This window comes from Silurus aristotelis (assembly GCF_946808225.1).
Source record: "Silurus aristotelis genome assembly, chromosome: 12".
NCBI lineage: Eukaryota > Metazoa > Chordata > Actinopteri > Siluriformes > Siluridae > Silurus > Silurus aristotelis.
The window spans coordinates 29,482,592-29,502,408 of NC_139585.1; the positions used below are offsets into that span (position 1 = coordinate 29,482,592).

The 19,817-nt window shown below is 40.3% G+C and overlaps 3 protein-coding genes across 4 annotated transcripts in view; 2 read left to right on the forward strand and 1 right to left on the reverse strand.

Moving 5' to 3' along the window:
• oplah (5-oxoprolinase, ATP-hydrolysing) overlaps positions 1-1,818 on the forward strand; it is a 14,400-nt gene extending 12,582 nt beyond the window's left edge. The window contains exons 25-27 of the mRNA XM_083557244.1: positions 1-71; positions 764-861; positions 973-1,818. The exon at positions 1-71 is cut by the window's left edge and continues 90 nt beyond it. Of these exons, the coding sequence (XP_083413370.1) occupies positions 1-71; positions 764-861; positions 973-1,143 (340 nt within the window). The 3' untranslated portion in view covers positions 1,144-1,818. The remainder of the gene's footprint in view (positions 72-763; positions 862-972) is intronic.
• Positions 1,819-5,568: 3,750 nt separating this feature from the next.
• Positions 5,569-9,841, reverse strand: foxh1 (forkhead box H1; the record flags this gene model as incomplete). Its single annotated transcript, XM_083557264.1, has 3 exons — positions 5,569-7,788; positions 8,138-8,242; positions 9,425-9,841. The coding sequence occupies 3 exons, from the start codon at positions 9,839-9,841 to the stop codon at positions 6,904-6,906; spliced, it is 1,407 nt and encodes a 468-aa protein (XP_083413390.1). The 3' UTR covers positions 5,569-6,903.
• A 4,890-nt stretch (positions 9,842-14,731) lies between these two features.
• Positions 14,732-19,817, forward strand: part of ppp1r16a (protein phosphatase 1, regulatory subunit 16A) — a 20,035-nt gene continuing 14,949 nt past the window's right edge. The window contains exons 1-2 of one of the 2 annotated variants that reach the window (XM_083557253.1): positions 14,732-14,884; positions 19,084-19,129. The gene's annotated coding sequence lies outside the window, so the exon portion shown is untranslated. The remainder of the gene's footprint in view (positions 14,885-19,083; positions 19,130-19,817) is intronic. The other variant, XM_083557252.1, reaches the window with a different exon arrangement.

Sequence of the window (19,817 nt, forward strand, 5' to 3'; positions counted from 1 at the left end):
TCTCTTCAGAGATGAAGTGGTTCTGTCAGTGCTGACGGAGAGACGGTCAACACGGCCATACGGTCTGCATGGTAATCACCTGCCTCGTTAATCACCTGCCTCGTCTACCTCAATAATCACCTGCCCAGTTAATTACCTGCCTTATCTACCTCAATAATCACCTGCCTTATCTACCTCAATTATCACCTGCCTCATTAATCACCTGCCTCGTCTACCTCAATTATCACCTGCCTCATCTACCTCAATTATCACCTGCCTTGTTAATCACCTGCCTCGTCTACCTCAATTATCACCTGCCTTGTTAATCACCTGCCTCATCTACCTCATTTATCACCTGCCTTGTTAATCACCTGCCTCGTCTACCTCAATTATCACCTGCCTCGTCTACCTCATTAATCACCTGCCTCGTTAATCGCAATCTCATAATCACCTGCCTCGTTATTCATCTGCCTCGTTTTTACATGAATACCTGCCTAGTTAATCACCTGCCATGTTAATCACCTGTCTTATTAATCACTTGCCTCAAAAATCACCTGCCTCATCTACCGTAATCACCAATCTAATAGTCACCTGCCTCTTTAATCACCTGCCTCATCTGCCTCTTTAATTACCAACCTCAGTCAACATCTGCCTCGGTCAACACATGCATTATTAATCACCACCCTCATTAAATACCTGCCTTCTTAAACACGATCCTGTGGTGTGTTTACTGGTGTAGATTTTTTACCTCCGTGTGTGTGTGTGTGTGTGTGTGTGTGTTTAGGAGGAGAGAGTGGAACAGCTGGACTGAATCTGTTACAGCGAGCTGATGGACGAGTGTTAAACCTGGGAGCAAAGACCTCCGTCAGCCTGCAGCCTGGGGTATGACTGTGTGTGTGTGTGTGTGTGTGTGTGTGTGTGTGTGGGGGGGGGTAAGTAGGAATACCCACATGCATTCCTGAGCTCACTCTTTTTTTTTTACTCCCCCTACAGGACAGGTTTATTCTTCACACCCCCGGAGGAGGAGGTTACGGTATAGCGGGGGAGGAGGAGGAGAAGGAGGAAGGGAAGCAGCACTCGTCCTCTGAGCGGCGCTGTTTAACCCGAGTGTTTGCTGAGAGAGGGAGTGTGTACGACTATCAGCGAACTCAGGAGAGTGTCTGAGCATAAAGCTAGGAAATTCCGAGTTGATTGAATGCAGCTAAAACAGTAATGACTGAACTTGTGCTTATACTCCGTCTGTGGTTACCTGATCTGCATCGCCTACCTGATTTGTGCATGTTTAAATACACGTCTTATCACGTCCATGTTCTTGAGGACCAGGCGTTGTTATAAACCGCGTTGGTTATCGGATCGTTGGTCGTTTTTATACGTTGTAATTACAATATATAATTATAATAACGGAGAGTAGTTTTATGTTTTTAAAACATTTTGCCTTTTACGACCTTTTTCTTATTGTGCAGTTTAGTGTTGTAACAACTTTTATGTAGCGATAAAGCATTAACGTGTTAGTTTGCAGAATTGTCGCCACACCAAACAAATCTTCTACTCTCCGATATTGTCTTGAAACACTCACAGCGCCACCTGTAGAGCAGGAGCAGGAGCAGATGTACATGATGTAACTATAAATGAATTAAAAAAAAAAGTTCAATACTGTTACTTTCTGTCTCTTCAAACCTCAATAAAATCTTTTCTGGTTATTAATAATAATATGTTAATGCTTATTTAAAGAACCTTATCGTTCAAAAAGAATTCAGCGAAAATGACACAGAACTTGTAGAAACTCGAATAACGAAATTACCTAATGTTTAATTAAATTAACTAAAACATAATAGTAAATGAATGATACATATAAAAAAATTTAAAAAGTAAGATTATTTAAAATAGAATGAAGCAAATTTATTCTGTTTTAAATCTTAGAAAAAGAATTATGCAAAGTGTATCCCTTTTTTTTAAATAAAAAATATAGTAGAAATAAGGTTTTCCTTTTTTTCTTTTACTTTCACTGTGTTTTAAAAATGAAACACAATAGATTTTATTACAATTAATGTGATTATATTGTTATTAACAATGCAGACTCTTTCAAGAAATTAATTTCAATGTAAACATTTTTAGATCATATTTCTGGTCTTTTCTGCACTGATCTCTATGTGGGTTTGCATGGAAAAAGTGTGTGTGTGTGTGTGTGTGTGTGTGTGTGTGTGTGTGTGTGTGTGTGTGTGTGTGTTCAGGCCAGTGAAGAACACCAGAGCGCTGAAGCTTTACGGATTCCTGTGTGTGATAAGAACAGCGGGGGGTTCGACCTAACGCTCATCATTAGCACAGATCAGCACCACGTGAATAAATGACGGGTTTGTGATCCGAATCGGAGTTTTATTATCGACAGACACAAGTCTGAAATTCCTCCTGCTCGGGTTCATGCTGCTGATCTTACTATCAAACTAAATCTGTGTTTTTTATTTATTTGGAAAAATATATTGTGAGTTTGCCTAAAAAAATTATTTGCATTATTATATTGTGCATTTATTATTAATGAATTTTTGATTTTTATTTAACCACATTAGTTTCTCAATTTTTTTTTTTATTTTGTTTTAGAAAATAAAAAAGATTTTTGATTGTATTATTAATTTTATTTTGGTAACATATCTGTGATTATATATATATATATATATATATATATATATATATATATATTTAAAAAAAAGAAATTCTTTATATTTACATGAAAATAAAGAAAATATATTTTTAAAAAATATATTTTTAAAAATGATATTAAATAGAAAATATTGTAAATTGTAATTATTGTACTATTTACATAAAAATATAGTAATTTTTGTATTAATTAACAATAATTTCTTTGTAAATTTATTTGAGGAAGCAATTTTTTTATTCATTTGTATAATATTCTTTAATATACATTTATTTATTTTGTAAAAAATGATCAATTTATCTAATTACTGTTTGGAAACACATTTGTTTAGTCCGAACAAATATATACATTTATTTTCATTGTAAAAAAAATCCTCAGTCAGTATGAAGAACAGCTTTACACACTCGTGGAGGAAGAGGTACACGCTGGAGAGAAGGGGAATGAAAGTCAGTAGGAGTGAGACAGAGTACATGTGTGTGAATGAGAGGGAGGGCAGTGGAGGGGTGCGGTTGCAGGAAGAAGAGGTGGAGAAGGTGGAGGAGTTCAGGTACCTGGGGTCAACAGTGCAAAGTAATGGAGAGTGTGTTAGAGAAGTAAAGAAAAGAGTGCAGGCAGGGTGGAGTGGGTGGAGAAGAGTGATAGCAGGAGTGATTTGTGATAGTAGAGTATCTGTGGGAGTAAAAGGGAAAGTTTATAGGACTGTGGTGAGACCTGAGATGTTGTATGGATTAGAGACAGTGGCATTGAGTAACACAGAGCTGAAGATGTTGAGATGTTCGTTGGGAGTGATGACGATGGACAGGATTAGAAATAAGATCATTAGAGGGACAGCGCATGTAGGACGTTTTGGAGACAAGGTGAGGGAGGCGAGATTGAGATGGTTTGGACATGTGCAGAGGAGGGACATGGGGTATATCAGTAGGAGAATGCTGAGGATGGAGACACCAGAAAGTGTTTTTGCGTTGTTATAAATGACAAAACAAAAGATCATTTTAGATTAACCTCGACCTCAGAAGGTTGCTTTGAGGTCACCCTACAGAAGCAAAGTAGGGATTCTGATGTTGTGGACGGTTATCACACTGGGACGTATCGAATCGGAATCAAATCACATCGGAAAAGTCCTTCGTCGCATTCAGCCTTTTTACTGTGACGCTCTGCAAGGTGAGGTTTATCTGTGAAGAAGTGCAGGGCCGGGAGGAAATAGGACTAAGGGGTGTAAAACAGAGAGACACAGCAGGAGGTGCAGTGAGACACGGCAGAAGGAAGACAGATCACACATCAAAGACTTTGAACCATATTAGCATTTTCAGAGATTACAGTAATGCACTACTCGATATATTCTTCCCGGTTTAGAGATTTGCTATCGGCTTGCTATTAAAACCTTTTATTACACTTTATGGTGTGGAAGTAGTTGCTTGATAGAAGACTATTGTGCTATCTACCCTACAGAACGTGCTTTTACACCCTATCTAGGGTGTAAAAGCACGTTCTGTAGGGTAGATAGCACAATAGTTAGCATGTGGAGACTAGTAATGGTAAACACAAACATTTAAAGCACTAGTTAGGATGTAGAGACCAGTAATGGTGCCCTATTGGACATATAGTGCACTAGTTATAGCATAGAGACCAGTAATGGTGCCCTATTGGACATATAGTGCACTAGTTAGGATGTAGAGACCAGTAATGGTGCCCTATTGGACATATAGTGCACTAGTTAGGGTGTAGAGACCAGTAATGGTGCCCTATTGGACATATAGTGCACTAGTTAGGGTGTAGAGACCAGTAATGGTGCCCTATTGGACATATAGTGCACTAGTTAGGGTGTAGAGACCAGTAATGGTGCCCTATTGGACATATAGTGCACTAGTTAGGGTGTAGAGACCAGTAATGGTGCCCTATTGGACATATAGTGCACTAGTTAGGGTGTAGAGACCAGTAATGGTGCCCTATTGGACATATAGTGCACTAGTTAGGGTGTAGAGACCAGTAATGGTGCCCTATTGGACATATAGTGCACTAGCTACAGTGTAAAAGCAAGTAATGGTGCCCTATTGAACAAATATTGCACTAGTTAGGGTATAGAGGCCAGTAATGGTGCCCTATGGGGCACATGGTACACTAGTTACACACCGCCATTTTTGCCTCTTTACCCTAATTAGTGCATATAATGCACTACTTAGGGTAAAGAGGCAAAAATGGTGGTGTAGTGAATATGCAGTGCACCAATTATGGTGTAGAAGCAAGTAATGGGGGCATGGTGAATATGTAATGCACTAGTTAGAGTATCGAGGCAAGTAATTGTGGTGTGGTGAACACGTAATGCAGTAGTTGTGGTCTAGAAGCCAGTAATGATACTCTATTGGACATATAGTGCACGAGTTAATAGTATAGAGGCAAGTAGTTCATTGGAAGGGGCATCAATTTTCAAACATAGATTAGATTGAATGCACTACACAGAGATGATTGTTTTTTTTACTGTGCATGTTCTCATGATGATAAGTCATTATTTAAAGGTCTCCACGGTTACAGTGATGCTAATGCAATTTTAAATGTAACACTTCGCTATTCAGCCTCAAGTGTTCTGATGGCACAGATCTAAGCACTTGTATAAACACCGGCTTTCACACCTTCATATACCTGCAAATGTGGTCCATCAGGCAGGACGTGTCTCCCATTACCACACATCCAAAACGTGTCCTGGCTGACAGACTTTAAAGGTAAAATGTAGACATCTGATTTCTCTCTGGAGTGCGATTGGGTCGGTGACGGGTCGATTCATTTTCTAGAACGGCAGCAGCTCTGACTGTGGCCACGCCCTAAACTATAGGGCAATATCCACAGAAGGAGTCTCCAGTGCTGCTTGTTTATAATACAGAACGGTTTCAATGTCAACGGTCTGTTAAAATAAGTAAAAAAGAACAAAACAAAAGCAAGGCTGGTGAGGGAATGATCGTTTAGTTTTACAGAAGTTTGTTATGGGCGAGTTTTACTCCGTAGCTAAAAACGGATTAAAAAGTACAATGAGTCATTGTGTCACAGTTTCTATGCTGATCATTTTACAGACCAAAGAGTTTAATTCCCGATGAGCCGTTCGATTCACCCAACGTCACGAGAGCTTTTATACATTTATACCTTCACAGTCACATAAAATAAAGACAGAAAAAAATGAGCAGGGAAACGTTTAAAACGCAAACATTGATCTGAAAGATGCTTGTACATAAAATATATATCTGGAGAGCTGAGACATAGCGAAGAAATGAGGGAGAGAAAAAAATACCTGCCGAAATTAAAGAATGGAACTATGTGAACAAATAGTTCGATCCAGTTGGAGTCACTTTGAGGACAATTTGGTGGGGGAAAAAATAAAATGCAACACACTTCCAAAAAAAACAAAAAAACCAACAACAATGCTGCAATGCACTTCAAGGACACTTTTGAGAGAGGATTGAGAACTGGTGGAATAAAACTTCTCTTGGGTATTAAATAGCCTTTAACAATAGAGGACAGACACACACACACACACACACACACACACACACACCTATCTGCATTTGATAAGTTTCCCTCTGAATAGCTCAGGAGATTGCAGACTAACGACAAGCCATCAACATGCAGATGCAGTGGCACCGAGATTCTCTCAAACCTTAAGGGGGAAGGGAGACACTGGTGTATGTGTCTTTGGGGGGTATTTAGGTGGGTATCTCACACTCTTTTACACACTCCTCTGTAACCCACATGATTACCACCATCCATCAGACTGATGCGACAAACTCTAACTGGACAATCAGTTAGCATCAGTGTTTACAGTAGCATTACAGCCACGTGTGGAATTTAGCACACCGGCTAGCCATGTAGCATTTAAACATTGGCCAAAAAATAAAGGTAGTAGCATTTGTTTAAAACACAACAACTTTGAGGTAGAATAAGCAAGTTAAATACCCTGCACTTTTTACACCACGGCACACTTTTCTGAAACAGTGCGCCATAAAACACATTCATACAATGGAGGTGAACATTAAAAATAAAAATTCCCTGAAGAAATAAAAATTGTAAAAAAAAAAAAATACTAAGAACGGCAACAAAAAAGATACGAGTGCAAACTGTCAGTGCAAAGTTTCTGGACATTGTTGCGTTACATTCACCGGTCGATCTGTGTTAGATGATGTTCCTGAAGTCATCATAGGCAGTGGTGGCAAAAATAAAAATCAGCCTTCTCGCCTCGAGTGAAAATGTGTCTTTTCACGTGTAACAGTATTATTTCGGCAGCAGCACAGTTAGGAATACTTGCTAAACGGAGGTCCGTATTGATTTGGTGGCGTATGCAAATCAAACACACTCTTGTTGGGCGGAACTGACTGCAGCATGCTGTCCAAGTCCATGAGCAAGGGCGGAGCGTGTAAGGAAACACGCCCACTGGATAACAGAGGCCAGTAAGAATGGGCGCCGAAGTGGTTGGGCGCAACGTGATGGCCATAGAACGGAACCGAGCCGAGCGGCATGAAAGGGTTCGTGTTGAAGCGCATGCTGGGCGGAGCTACAGCATTTGGGGGTGTGTATTTGGCATAGGAAGTCGGTAACTCCCAAGGCGGAGGTGCCGAACTGCCGCGCTTCGCTATTTTGCCTGGCGGGAAATAACCGTCATATCCGTCAGCTCCGAGGTGTCCTCCGTCTGCCCCTCGTTTTCTCGCCTCGAATCGAGTAATCCCTCTCCAGTCTTCATCTGATGATGAGGAAGAAGCAGGGCTAGCAGAACTGGCCGACGCACTCCTGTTGGATGAGAAATATCGAGGACGTGGCGAGTGGTGATGATTAGACCCCGCCCCCCATCCATCACCTCGACCTCTAAGCGTATCCGCCGGTCTAAAGCTGTGCAAGAGCGAATCGATGGCAAAGGATGAGTCCAGTTTGGGGCGATAAAGGTCTTCTGGAGCAGGGGACTGGTGGCGGATGGGCAGTACAGGTGCAGCGGGCTGTGTCTCCTCTTGCTGAGTCGGAGTGTGGCCTTGAAGGATGTAGGGGGCCAAATCCTGAGCGAAAATGGTTTCGTCTTGTCTGGACACAGCAGTGTTCTGCCTTTTCAGCAGCTCCAGTGGGACTCTGCTCACCTCCACTGCCCAGAAATTCCCCTTCCCCTGAGGCTTCCCAGGATCCTTCAGCACCTGGAAGGGGATTAAATGAAATATTCAACATGTGAGGAAACCTGGAAATTTGAATCGACAGAAATCACAAATGTGATTGTTTAGCTACTTTAGCAAGCTATGGGATACAGTACCAAGTCAAGCTGAAGAAATGAAAAGAAAAAAGATCACTGACCATTGCAAAAATTTCTCAGGAAGTTACAATGTTGTCTAGTGTCAATTTTAACAAAGCTTAATATTATGGTATGTCTTACAACTTAACAGTAGGCTTACATGCTTACTTTTGGATCATGCTAATCATAATTAGTTGCTTAGAAACCAAACAATTTCATCACAGGAGTCACGGCAGGGACAATGAGAGCATGCACACCTTGACGAAGCAGTCGTAGGAGGACAGGTTGTGCCGTACCGAATCCCTCCATCCTTTGTAGTTCCCTTTGAAGAAGGGGAAGAGTGTACTGATCTCTTTCAGAATCTGAACAGATGAACAGGAAAAATTAGAATCGCAAAGACACCCATTATCACTGTTGTAGTTTGGAATGATGTTCACTGACATGACAATCAATAAAACGTGACAGCATAACATTTTTTCACTAACTAGCTAGCCAGATCAAAGGGGATTAGCTTGGGTTTAGATGCCATCTTTTGACTGTCAAATGTCAAACCACTCAACTTTACTTTTGGCTCAAATCATTTCTGCAAATGTCGAGCATACTATTTCTGTCACGGTACACTTGATCAAAAACTTAGCTTGTTACAAGAAAACGCTCATTAAATATTTCAGGACCTTTAGTTTAGACTTGCTACCTATTGAGCTAGCTACCCCCAAACACTGACTAGCGTACAACAAGTCTCTCGCCTATCAATTATCATTCATTAATGTGGCTGACATTTTAACCTTTGCACACTTGATAAAGTGCAATACTTTCACTCCCTCCTCCCTTAATCCTTCATCCTTATCACTCTGTCCTGCTCTGGGTTCATGTCACTCCCTACACCAAGTAGAGTGCGTGTTTGGTCTTAGTGAGAATGTGATTGTAATTGGTACCATTTCTAAAAGTCAATAGCTGAATTTCCGGGTCCTGTATTGATTTATGTATTTGTTTGTTTATTTAATGAATCAACATACAGAATACTTTAAGATTTTTTTTCCTTGAAAAAAGTTTATCTATTATCAACCAGGAGGACATTGAAGTCTGAAACTTTCTTTTTGAAGGTGTTTCAGCTTGGATGTTAAAAAAATTCACATGGAATATAGGCTATAATATCTAAAACACCAAATATCTCAGCCATCGAATTAACAATAATAAAATCAAATAGCTGATTGTTAAAAGATCCTGGCTCTATTGTGCTTTAATATGTGTAAGGAAAAAACACACAAAAAAAAGTAGTTTCTGAGTTTAATTCTGAGAATGATATCAAAGCTGTTTCAGTTAGTTATTGTTTAGTGTAATTACTTTTGTTTTATGAAAAAGACAAAAGAAACAAAATGACAAAAAAAACACAAATTCATATGTTTAAAGCTAAAAGAACAAAATAAACCAACTTGTTATAAAATAGCACTTGATGAAGCACTCATTAAGCATTATGATAAAAGTGTAACCAATATGTAAGAAGTAATATTTAAATCTTTTTGCTACAGGGGTTGAGTTTTTACCTGGGAGAGAGTGAGCTTTTTCTGCGGTGAGTTCTGGATCACCATGGCGATCATAGCCAGGTAGGAGTACGGAGGTTTCGGGTAGCGCTGATAGTTCTTCTTCTTGCCGGCGTTCGGCGCCCATTCTCCGCCGTGCTGATCCGCGGGGAGTCGGGGGGCACCAAGAGACCCAGCCCGAGACTCATCCATCAATCCTGCTAGAGGTTTCTCCTCGGGGCTGGTTAGTTGTGGTAACACACTCCCCATAGCCCCGCTGTGATGCCCCAAAACTCCCTCCATGACCGCGGAGTTCGGGCGCATAGTTGCCTCGGAGGTCCCGGTGCACCGCGGCGTGCTGGAGATCTGTAGCCGGACTCCGGACTCCCTGTGCGGGCTGAGCGCGCCGCGCCACTCCGCTCCCCCCCGGAGCTTTGTCATGCTGATGATGATAATAGAGGAGGAGGAGGAAAAGTTGAGGACTCCACGTCCTCACTGTCTAGGAGGCAAACAATTAACAGTTTCACGTCAATCCCGCTGTGTAAATAGACAGAGCAACCATCAGCCCCCAGATAGAGGAGGAGGAGGGGTGGAAACCACAAGGGGTTCATTTCCATATCATATTTTTTTTTTTTTTTTTTAGGATATACCCATGATTGACATTTTATTGACCTTACCTCAGGTCTATCAGATCTTTAAAAGGTAAGTAAGCTGATTTATGGGGATTAAAAAAACACATGTGTGTTATATTTTCTTATGAGAAGCCTAAAGTTCATTCAGTGCTTTTGAGGTTCAGGATTCATGACTACTTCTAATATACAGTCAACATAATCAAAACACCCGTATCTTGTATATAAACTTCAAGAAGGTACTTTAGTTCTTCTGTCCCTGGAGGGCCGAATCACCTCATCCCTCCTGAAACAAACCCCACCAAAGGTTTGCTTATAGTAAGCACTGATAAGTATTAAAATGAAGTCAATGGCTCCACTGAGGGGGGGAGGAACCTGAAAACAGGGACTTGTAGGCAAACCGAGCATGACAGAAACTGGGTTTTTTTTAAGAACAGACAGAAAGAATGACAAAGATCAGGGGGTTGAGAGAAAGAGAGAGCGAGAGAGGAATCGTATAGCATAGTGGTTTCACTCAATAAACAAAAGGACACAATATACACACAAACACGGCTAATAAACACGCTCTCAGGTCAGAAAGCGTAATTAAAGCAAAGCCATCAGTACAAAATAACATTCAGCTCATTTAGTAATACACACACACACACACACACACACACTCACACACTCACACACACACTCACACACACTCAAAAGGTCCACCAGGTCTCATTTTGTGTATTAAAAAATTTGGGATTTTATCACAAATGACCATAAATTCCTTCCAAATATCTTTCTGAGAGAGAGAGAGAGAGAGAGAGAGAGAGAGAGAGAGAGAGAGAGAGAGAGAGAGAAAGAGAGAGAGAGAAAGAGAGAGAGAGAGGTTATCTGGATAAAAGGAGGGGAAAGAAATAAAAATTAGATACAAGTAAAGGGAAAAAAAAAAAATTTTTTAAGTTTTTTTTAAAAAAAAGAGAAAAGGTAAGATGTGGGAATAAGAATTACACAGAGAAAAGGAGAAAGAAAAAGAAAACAGGAAGGATGAGAAAAAGAGGGATGAAAAAGCCTGGCAAAAATGAAAGCTTGTTTAGAAGGATGGATGGAAGGATAAATAAATAGTTGTATTAAATGAAAGATGGGGGAAGGAAAAAGGACATGGAGGCTTCACACACACACACACACACACACACACACACACACACACACACACACACACACACACACACACACACACACACACACACTTCACCTGAGGTTTTTTTTTTTTTTTTTTGTGTGTTGTTTTTTTTTAATGCAGGTCTTTCCCAAACACTTTTTTTTTGAAGATCTGAATCTTGTTCTTCTGAGAAGCATAAACTCCAGGAAATTCTATCGAAGCACGCTGTGTGTGTGTGTGTGTGTGTGTGTGTTGATGAGGCTTCACACCACCACCTGCAGCTCTAATTAGACTCAGACTGAGATTGGCCAAAAACAGACGCAACTAAAACCAAACAGGTTTCATACCTCAGTGATCACACACACACACACACACACACACACATCTGCAGCACGGACCCCCCCCCCCTCCCCCACACTTTTTTTATTTTATATTTTTCAATAAAAGTTGATTGCACTACACACACACACACACACACACACACACACACACACACTCCACAGGTTTAATATCCGTGCAATCAAAATAATAACAACTAGTGATCAGTAATCAGAATAAATATTGACAAATAATGGAAAATGAATTTATTTCAACACTTATTCGAGCAAATCTCAAAGAAAATAAGTAGATTTTTTTTCTTTTATTGTAAATCTGTACTTTTTTTTATTTGTATTTGTTTTTGCATTTATTAAAATAATAATAATATTAAATGGGTTGTATACTTTTATTATTTTCTATGTTTTTTTTTTTTTTGCTTCGCTGTGAACGAAATGATTTGAACCCTGTATACTGCAGGTTAATTCTTCATGGTCAAACCGAGTCCCACTGACATGCTGGGGAACACTGACATGCTGAGGAACACTGACATGCTGAGGAACACTGACATGCTGGGGAACACTGACATGCTAAGGAACACTGACATGCTGAGGAACACTGACATGCTGAGGAACACTGACATGCTGGGGAACACTGACATGCTAAGGAACACTGACATGCTGAGGAACACTGACATGCTGGGGAACACTGACATGCTGAGGAACACTGGGACTTTTACAGCCGTATGTGGTTCTTCCACATACTGTTACCTCAAAGTTGGAGAAACGCAACCGTATGCGACGTCCACCCAAATGTGTTCCAGCATGCACAAAACCAGCTCGGTGAAGCTTCCCATGTGTTGGACTGAAAGATCTCCTGCTATAGAGCTCTAAACCCATATTGAACACCTTTTGGATGAACTACCACTCTGACTGCACCCCCAGGAACCTCCTCACTTTCTCACCTACATCAGTACCTCACTTTACTAACACCCTTGTAGCTGAATGAATCCTCAAATCTCCACAAAACACACTCCAAAGTCTAGTGGAACATCTTCCCAGAAGAGTGGATGTTACTGTGTAAGTAAATGGGGACTAAATGTGGAAGGGGAGCTTTAAAAATCACATGAATTTCGTATGTGAGCCTCACACTCCTGAAATTAGACTAACACTGTACCCCGGCTAGGGTTTTATGCTAAAGAGCCACAACACACACACACACACACACACACACACACACACACACACACACACAGACAGAGACAGTGCTGAACAAGCCCTCCCACTGATTCTGAGACGCCAAGGCTGAAAGGTCGACTCGTCCTGCTGAGAAAATCCCAGTGAACCCTACAGACTCTGGCTTTGTCCCCAAATTTCAGTCTGAGCTGTTTTAAGACTCCAAAGGGACCCTATTACTCTCACTTTCCACACAATACACCTCAAGCGAAGGACACTCGGGTCCCCTTTCCATTTTTTTTTTAGGTCTGTAACTTACTTGTTTAAAGGAAAAGACAACAAAAAAAGAAATCAGTGTAAAATGACAAAGTATCAAGTATTTAAACGGACACCGATCCGATTAAGGTTTCGGATTTAGGTTTATGAATCTGATTTGGTTGAACGACCAGGATGTAAAACGACTGATCGTACAGCAACGCTTAACCCTTTGGTTAGTTGCACACATTTCCTCTTCTAACAATGACGTTACGTTCACAAACTTTTTTAGACACTCTATGCAGAAAACACTTTGCCCCGCCCACCCCAACTGCTCCGCCCACGCTACGTTCTAGTAGATTGTGTGTGTTTTTTTTTTAAATATGTTGCTCTACTTTTTATCATAGTATCTTCAATGTGTAAATTCAATGTGCCGATTTTTCGTATTTCTTTATGTATCCGTGTGTGATATTAAGTAAAATTTTAGATGGTTTCTTTTTATTTTATTATGTCATCATTTGCCACGTCTTCACGTCGATTTGATTTCATTAAGCAGACATTTTGTCACGAGCTGATTACATTTTATTATTCATTTCTGCATCGTTCTTGTTTTACACGTACGACTGCTACTGCTACTTTTGGTGCATTGTATGATTTGTATGAACATAATTTTTATGTTTGATGCTTTTCAGCAAAAAAATCTTTCATTCCAACTTGAGTTGTCTATGATTTCAAACACGTTTCTGTCGCATGTATTTTTTTTTCGCTCCTGTGGCTGAAAATCGCTTTATTTTGGCAGAAATGTTCTGCTTTACGTCGATCTTAACTTCTCCGTCCCGTAATCTTAGAGTAAGAAAGGGGTGTCCCTGCTGATAAGAAGATGAACGACATCTAATTCGAAGCAAGCAGAAGTGTGTGTGTGTGTGTGTGTGTGTGTGTGTGTGTGTGTGTGTGTGTGTGTGTGTGTGTGTGTGTGTTTCCCATCATGCCTCTGCACAGTGTCAGTGTAAAGCACAATCTTCAGATTACAGACTCAAACTGTGACTCGTCTCTGAAACTAAGGTTCATGTTTTATTCAATTCTGTCACTTCTCGGTCACGTGTCTGGACATGTCTGGATCATCCTGACTTTTGAGTTTTGAACTGAGGATGGTTCCACATGAACAGCCTAAAGATCCACGAGGTTACTGTAGATGCTTAAAACTCAAGAACCATGAAAATGATCTGGATTGTAATTCTAAACAGTTCGCTACAGTGGCTTACAGGGTTACAATCATCATGAACAGTTTTACACTCAAATCTTCATCAATGGACATCTGATAACCTCGACAATGATACATCTATAATGAATGAACATTCCGTGTCACACAGATGAGGAGGGGTTCACTTTTTTAAACTGATTCCTCTCAGGGTTCTTCTTCATCCCACCTGAGGAAGTTTTTTCCTCAGTACCATCACCTCTTTCTCAATAAAGATAAACTTGTAAACTCTTTTATAAAGCTAACATTTATATTCACAGTTTATTTAATTTCTTTAATAAAAGTGCTTACCAAATACAAGTGGAAACCATTAATACTTCTGTAATACTTTCCTTTTTTTTTCATCAGGTTATAACTTTTATTTAAAACGTTAACATTAATGTTGGAAATACACCATGATTGTGAATTCTCTTAACGTAAAACAGTAATGTAGCTTCTGGACTCTGTGTCTCCATCTAGTGACAAAAGTGATCAAAGCGGTGATTAAACCACAAACGCTGTTTCTGGCGCCGCTTAGTGGTCACATTGCAGATTTAACGATATCGCCCCCTGTCTGAGGAGGAAGGCAGTACAGTGGCTGTTTTAAAGTGGAGCAGCGGCACGGTTGTTATGGAGAAGCTTTACCCCGACATGGAGCCGCTCCTCGGGGCAGAACCGGGCCGATTAATGGGGGTATGACTTCGCCCGGGCGTTACGCACAGCTTTTAAGAGAAACAGGTCTGATATACATTTATTTTTCTCCTTTCCTGCACTTTAAAGCTGCTATTTTTCGGTGTGGAGGCGAAAAAAAAAAACCTGCTCGCTCAGTTTCCGCGACAGGTTTCCTTTCCAACTTAACGCTACCTGATGCTATGCTAAACCAAGCTTCATTTCTCTTCACAACTTTGCAACTTTTTTTTTTTTTTTTTTTTACTTCCAGCCCCTTCTTAAACTTTGTGACATTTTACGTCAGAAAACCTGCCGAGTGACCTGATAGTTTATAATTTTGTACACGAGCGTTTTCCCATTCATTATGAAACATCCTGTCCGAGATAGCCGCGGCTGCGTTCGTGGTTTTCTCTTCCCAACCGTTTTGCGGACAAGCCACGCCTCCTGTTTCACGATTGGTTCATGGTTGGCAGAGGTCTACGCTCTGATTTGAGGGTCGCACGTGAGTACGTGGGGTTAGCTAATCGCAGCGCGGAACGCAGCGCGTGTCGGAATGCGGATGGGGAATGAAAATTTGACGCGTAGTAGCTAGCGTAGCCTGGACCCCCGTCCTGCTAACTTCACACAGGGCAGAGCAATTTAATTTATTTTATATTCAAATAAAACACTTTCATAATATTGTGTTTCTTAGAAGAAAATTCTCATTAATAATAAAACAATTACTGAATAAAATGTTTTATTTATTTAAAAAAATCACTTTTTTTTATTTCAGTGCAGGAATTTAAATTGTATTATTTAATTTAATTATTTTAATGATTTTTAAGGTAAACTATTTTAGATTAAAAATTTCGAGAGAAAAAAAAAAATAAATAAAAATAATTGTAAAAAAAAAAAAAATACAAATAAATAAATAAATGTGTTTTATGATGTAGGGCAGAGATGAAGGTGTGAGGTCACGTGAGGTCACGTGATCCGGAGTGTGTTTCCTTATCTTAGATTAACCAGATTAACACAGGGTGAAATCTAACACTGTACACACACACACACACACACACACACACACACACACACACACACACACACACACACACACTTCCACTGAAGCTGCTTGTGTGTTGCATTTTATTGCTTTGTCTAAATCAGAACCGCCCCCCATTTATTTATTTATTGAATGAATTAATTAAATTTTTTATTTTATTTTAAACCAAATAATACCAGAAATAAAAAAAATCTATTATTTCCTCTGCGTTGCTGCTGTTTTCAGTTAACGACAATTTTATTACAAAAAATACAAACATTTTCCTTTAAAAAAAAAAATAATAAAAATAAAAAAAGCAAAGAAAGGAGCTTTAAAATATATATATATATTTTTTACAATTTTCTTTTTTTAGTTGTAAAAAAAAAATTGTAGAGAAATTTTTCATTTTATTATTTATCAAATTAAATAAATTTTTTTTTTTGGTTTGTTGCTGATGTGTCATCTGGTGAAATGTGGCTTTTTTTTGCGCCGGATGTTTCTTCGAGTGTGTGTGTGTGTGTGTGTGTGTGTGTGTGTGTGTGTGTGTGTGTGTGTGTGTGTGTGTGTGAACAGCAGTGTTTCAGGTTAAAATCAGGGGGCGTCCAATCCAAAAGCTTCAGTTTATATATACATCAAGACCAAAAGTATGCGGACGTCTGTTTTTTTCCGTACGGCTACAACAAATTCAGCCGGACGTCTGGAGGACTCCGAGTCCCAGACGGCGCAAAACGTCCAGACGAGTCAAGGAGCTTCGTATCGGACGGCTTTTGGTCGCGGTTCGGATGCTGATGAAATAAAAAACCGAATGTGGGAATAATTAAAAAAAAAAGCATGTGAGAAGAGACGATGAAAATAAAGAAGAAGAAGTTGGTATTTGCGATGATGAGATGATGGAGATGATGGAGGTGGAGACGTGTGGAAGAGTTTAGAAGGTCATGGAGGAGTCTGGTGGCTTGTGGGATGAAGCTCCTCCTGATGAGACTGGTTTCACGTGTACGCAGACGTGGTGCGATTATGAGAAAGTACCTACGTGAGTTTTAGAGCTCAGGCCCGAAGGTGGTGTTTTTTTTTTTTTTGTATGCTGGTTTCCACATCCTCTTTCTGTTTCTCTCTGCTCCGAGTTCACATCTGCAGAAGCTCGAGGTTCCTCACGCAGGTAATCCGCGGCCTTTTCACGCTTCCTGTGCTCAATAACGTCTGCTTTTTCAGACACGTGCCGTTTCCTTCACGCCGTCGCAGGTACAGAATTTGTTCAGGTGCACAAACTGAGCTTCAGCTTTAATTCACAGTGGAAGATCTCCTGCTAGAGCTCCAACCCTATTGGGTTGCACCTCAGGAGCCTCCTCACCTTCTTACCTACATCAGTCCCTGACCTTATTAACATCCTTATTGCTGAATTACCACAAATCTCAGGAAGCACACCCTAAAGATCTACGGAAACATCTGCTCCGAGGAGGTTCTTGTAGCAGCAAATGGGAACCCAATGTGGACTGATGTTTAGAATCAGTCATCAGTCTGAGGTACAGCTCAGAGTGATGGTGGTGTCATGGTGAGAGATGATTGTGGATCCATGGTGGATCATTCTTTTATTTCACACCCAGAAAGGCAGGAGATGAAGGTCAGCTCGTTGTACACACACACAACCCAGAAGACGTGTGAAGTTCTAGCAAGAAGAAAAGCTTGGAATCCATCCTGAGCTTGGTTTAAAGTGGGAAATGGTTTTATACCAAGAACAATAACACTAGAAAGGATGTGGATTTGGGACGGAGCCCAGCGCAGATGAAAACACACACTGGAATGTTCGTGATAAGAGAAGAATGCAAACATCCAGAGGAGCAGCGCAGAACCGGATCGGATCCTGATAACGGAGCGTAGGAGCAGCTTCTTCAGACCTTTGAGGGTTTTTTTTATCTGATGGAATAACTTTACAGAACGTTGTGGATCTTTACGGATGTTTGGATTGTTCACTTCAGCTGCTTCTCGTGAAAATGGTCTGTTTGGAATATTTTTATCCCAGCTGGTGGACGGTGTGGTGCTGTAGACATCAAGTCAGAGTGTGAAAAACATCTCATTTATCTTCATCATGGACCTTTTTTATCCTTTTTTTTTTTTTAATCATCATCAGGAATCTCTCAGACTGGTGCCCCGTCAGGCCATAAAGTTCTCCTTGCAGACCAGGATTTGCCTATGAGGGTATGAGGGGTAACAGAACGGCCAATTCCAAAGACATTTGGGTTTGAGATCAAAAGGGACAATCGATTAGAAGTTTCATCAAATCGCACCATTATAGTGAGAGACCTCCTGAAGGACCTGGGACATTTGGGAGAGCGCCCGAAGGACCTGGGACGTTTGGGAGAGCGCCCAAAGGACCCGGGACGTTTGGGAGACCGTTTGAGAGACCTCCTGAAGGACCCGGGACGTTTGGGAGAGCGCCCGAAGGACCCCGGACGTTTGGGAAAGCGCCCGAAGGACCCAGGACGTTTGGGAGACCGTTTGAGAGACCGCCTGAAGGACCCGGGACGTTTGGGGGGACGTTTGAAAGACCTCCTGAAGGACCTGGGACGTTTGAGAGGCCCCCTGAAGGACCCGGGACGTTTTGATGATATACCGGTGGTGTGATGATTAGAGTGCAGCACAAAAGATTCAAGGCAGCACTTTTTTTTTATGTTTTATGAAACACAATCTTATCACCGTGACGACGCGTGTGCGCATGCGCGTGTGCACGTTATCAGCATGTTGTAAAAGCAGTGGAAGTACAGCGTGCTCTCGAGCAGGTGTGTGTCGTACTTTAACCTTCATTAGTATCGCCATTTATAAAGTGAGATTTTTATACAGATGTTCTCACCGATTGCATGATGGAAAACGGTCTGAAGTTCACCAACACGACGTTGTTACTGGGTGATGATTGAAAGAGCAGAGATTTTGAGATGTCGGTTTTACTGAAGCTCAGGTGTGGTGGTGGTGGTTGACGTGCCAGGCTTATGACTCTGAAATATAGCTTCACCTTTAATTTCTCCGCCGTCTTACAACCGTTTTTATCTCTCCGTTTTGAACAAACGATTCTGCTCGATGTAAAACTGGAAAAAAAAAAAAGTGAGTGCCTCAAGTTTTCACGATTTCTGCTTCACCAAAGCTCCAACCAGAGTGTTTACTGATGAAGGACGCTTTATCTGCATATCTCGGTTTTGACGTTGTGGCATCCGCTGCCTTACTTCCTGCTCTGAACGTCTGTCTGTTTGATTACTTCTAGATACTGATCCCACACAGGGGATTATTCCACCACCAGATATACAAATGTGAGTAGTGAAGTACCGGCAGTTGACCAGCTCACTAGAGGTGGCGCTGTTTCTGCCTTTACTCATTTAAATATCTATAATGCACTTTGGTTATATATTTATATAAAAATTAACACTTATACAAATCATTTATAAGCTGATTGGAACCATTTTTTTTTTTTTTAATGAATCGGGTTTGTAGGTGTTCAATAAAACTAACGCGCACGTTCAAGAGCCTATTTAGTTGAAAACTTGCGTCCTGGCAGCACGGTATCTTCTTACCAGCAACTTCAAAGTTTTTATTTTTAATTTTTTCCTCCAAATACAGACCAAGTGGATCTAAGAGAAATTAATTTATTTATATTTTATGTCTGGGGAACCAACGAGTTGATCACATTTTTATTCATCATATACACATTCATACAGATCACGTCGTAAAACGCTTTTTACGACTGTCCAACATGTAAATAGTAAAAAAAAAATTTTTTTTATAAAATATTACATGTTAAGGTATAAAAAATATACCATGCTATATAATATATATATATATATATATATATATATATATATATATATATATAAAATTAAGACCGATTTACTTCAGTGTCGTTAAAGTTTGCTGTGTTAAATATTTTTTTGTGCTATTTAAGTTTTATTTTGTTGTTTTAAATTTTTATTTATTTATTTATTTATTTATTTATTTATTTAT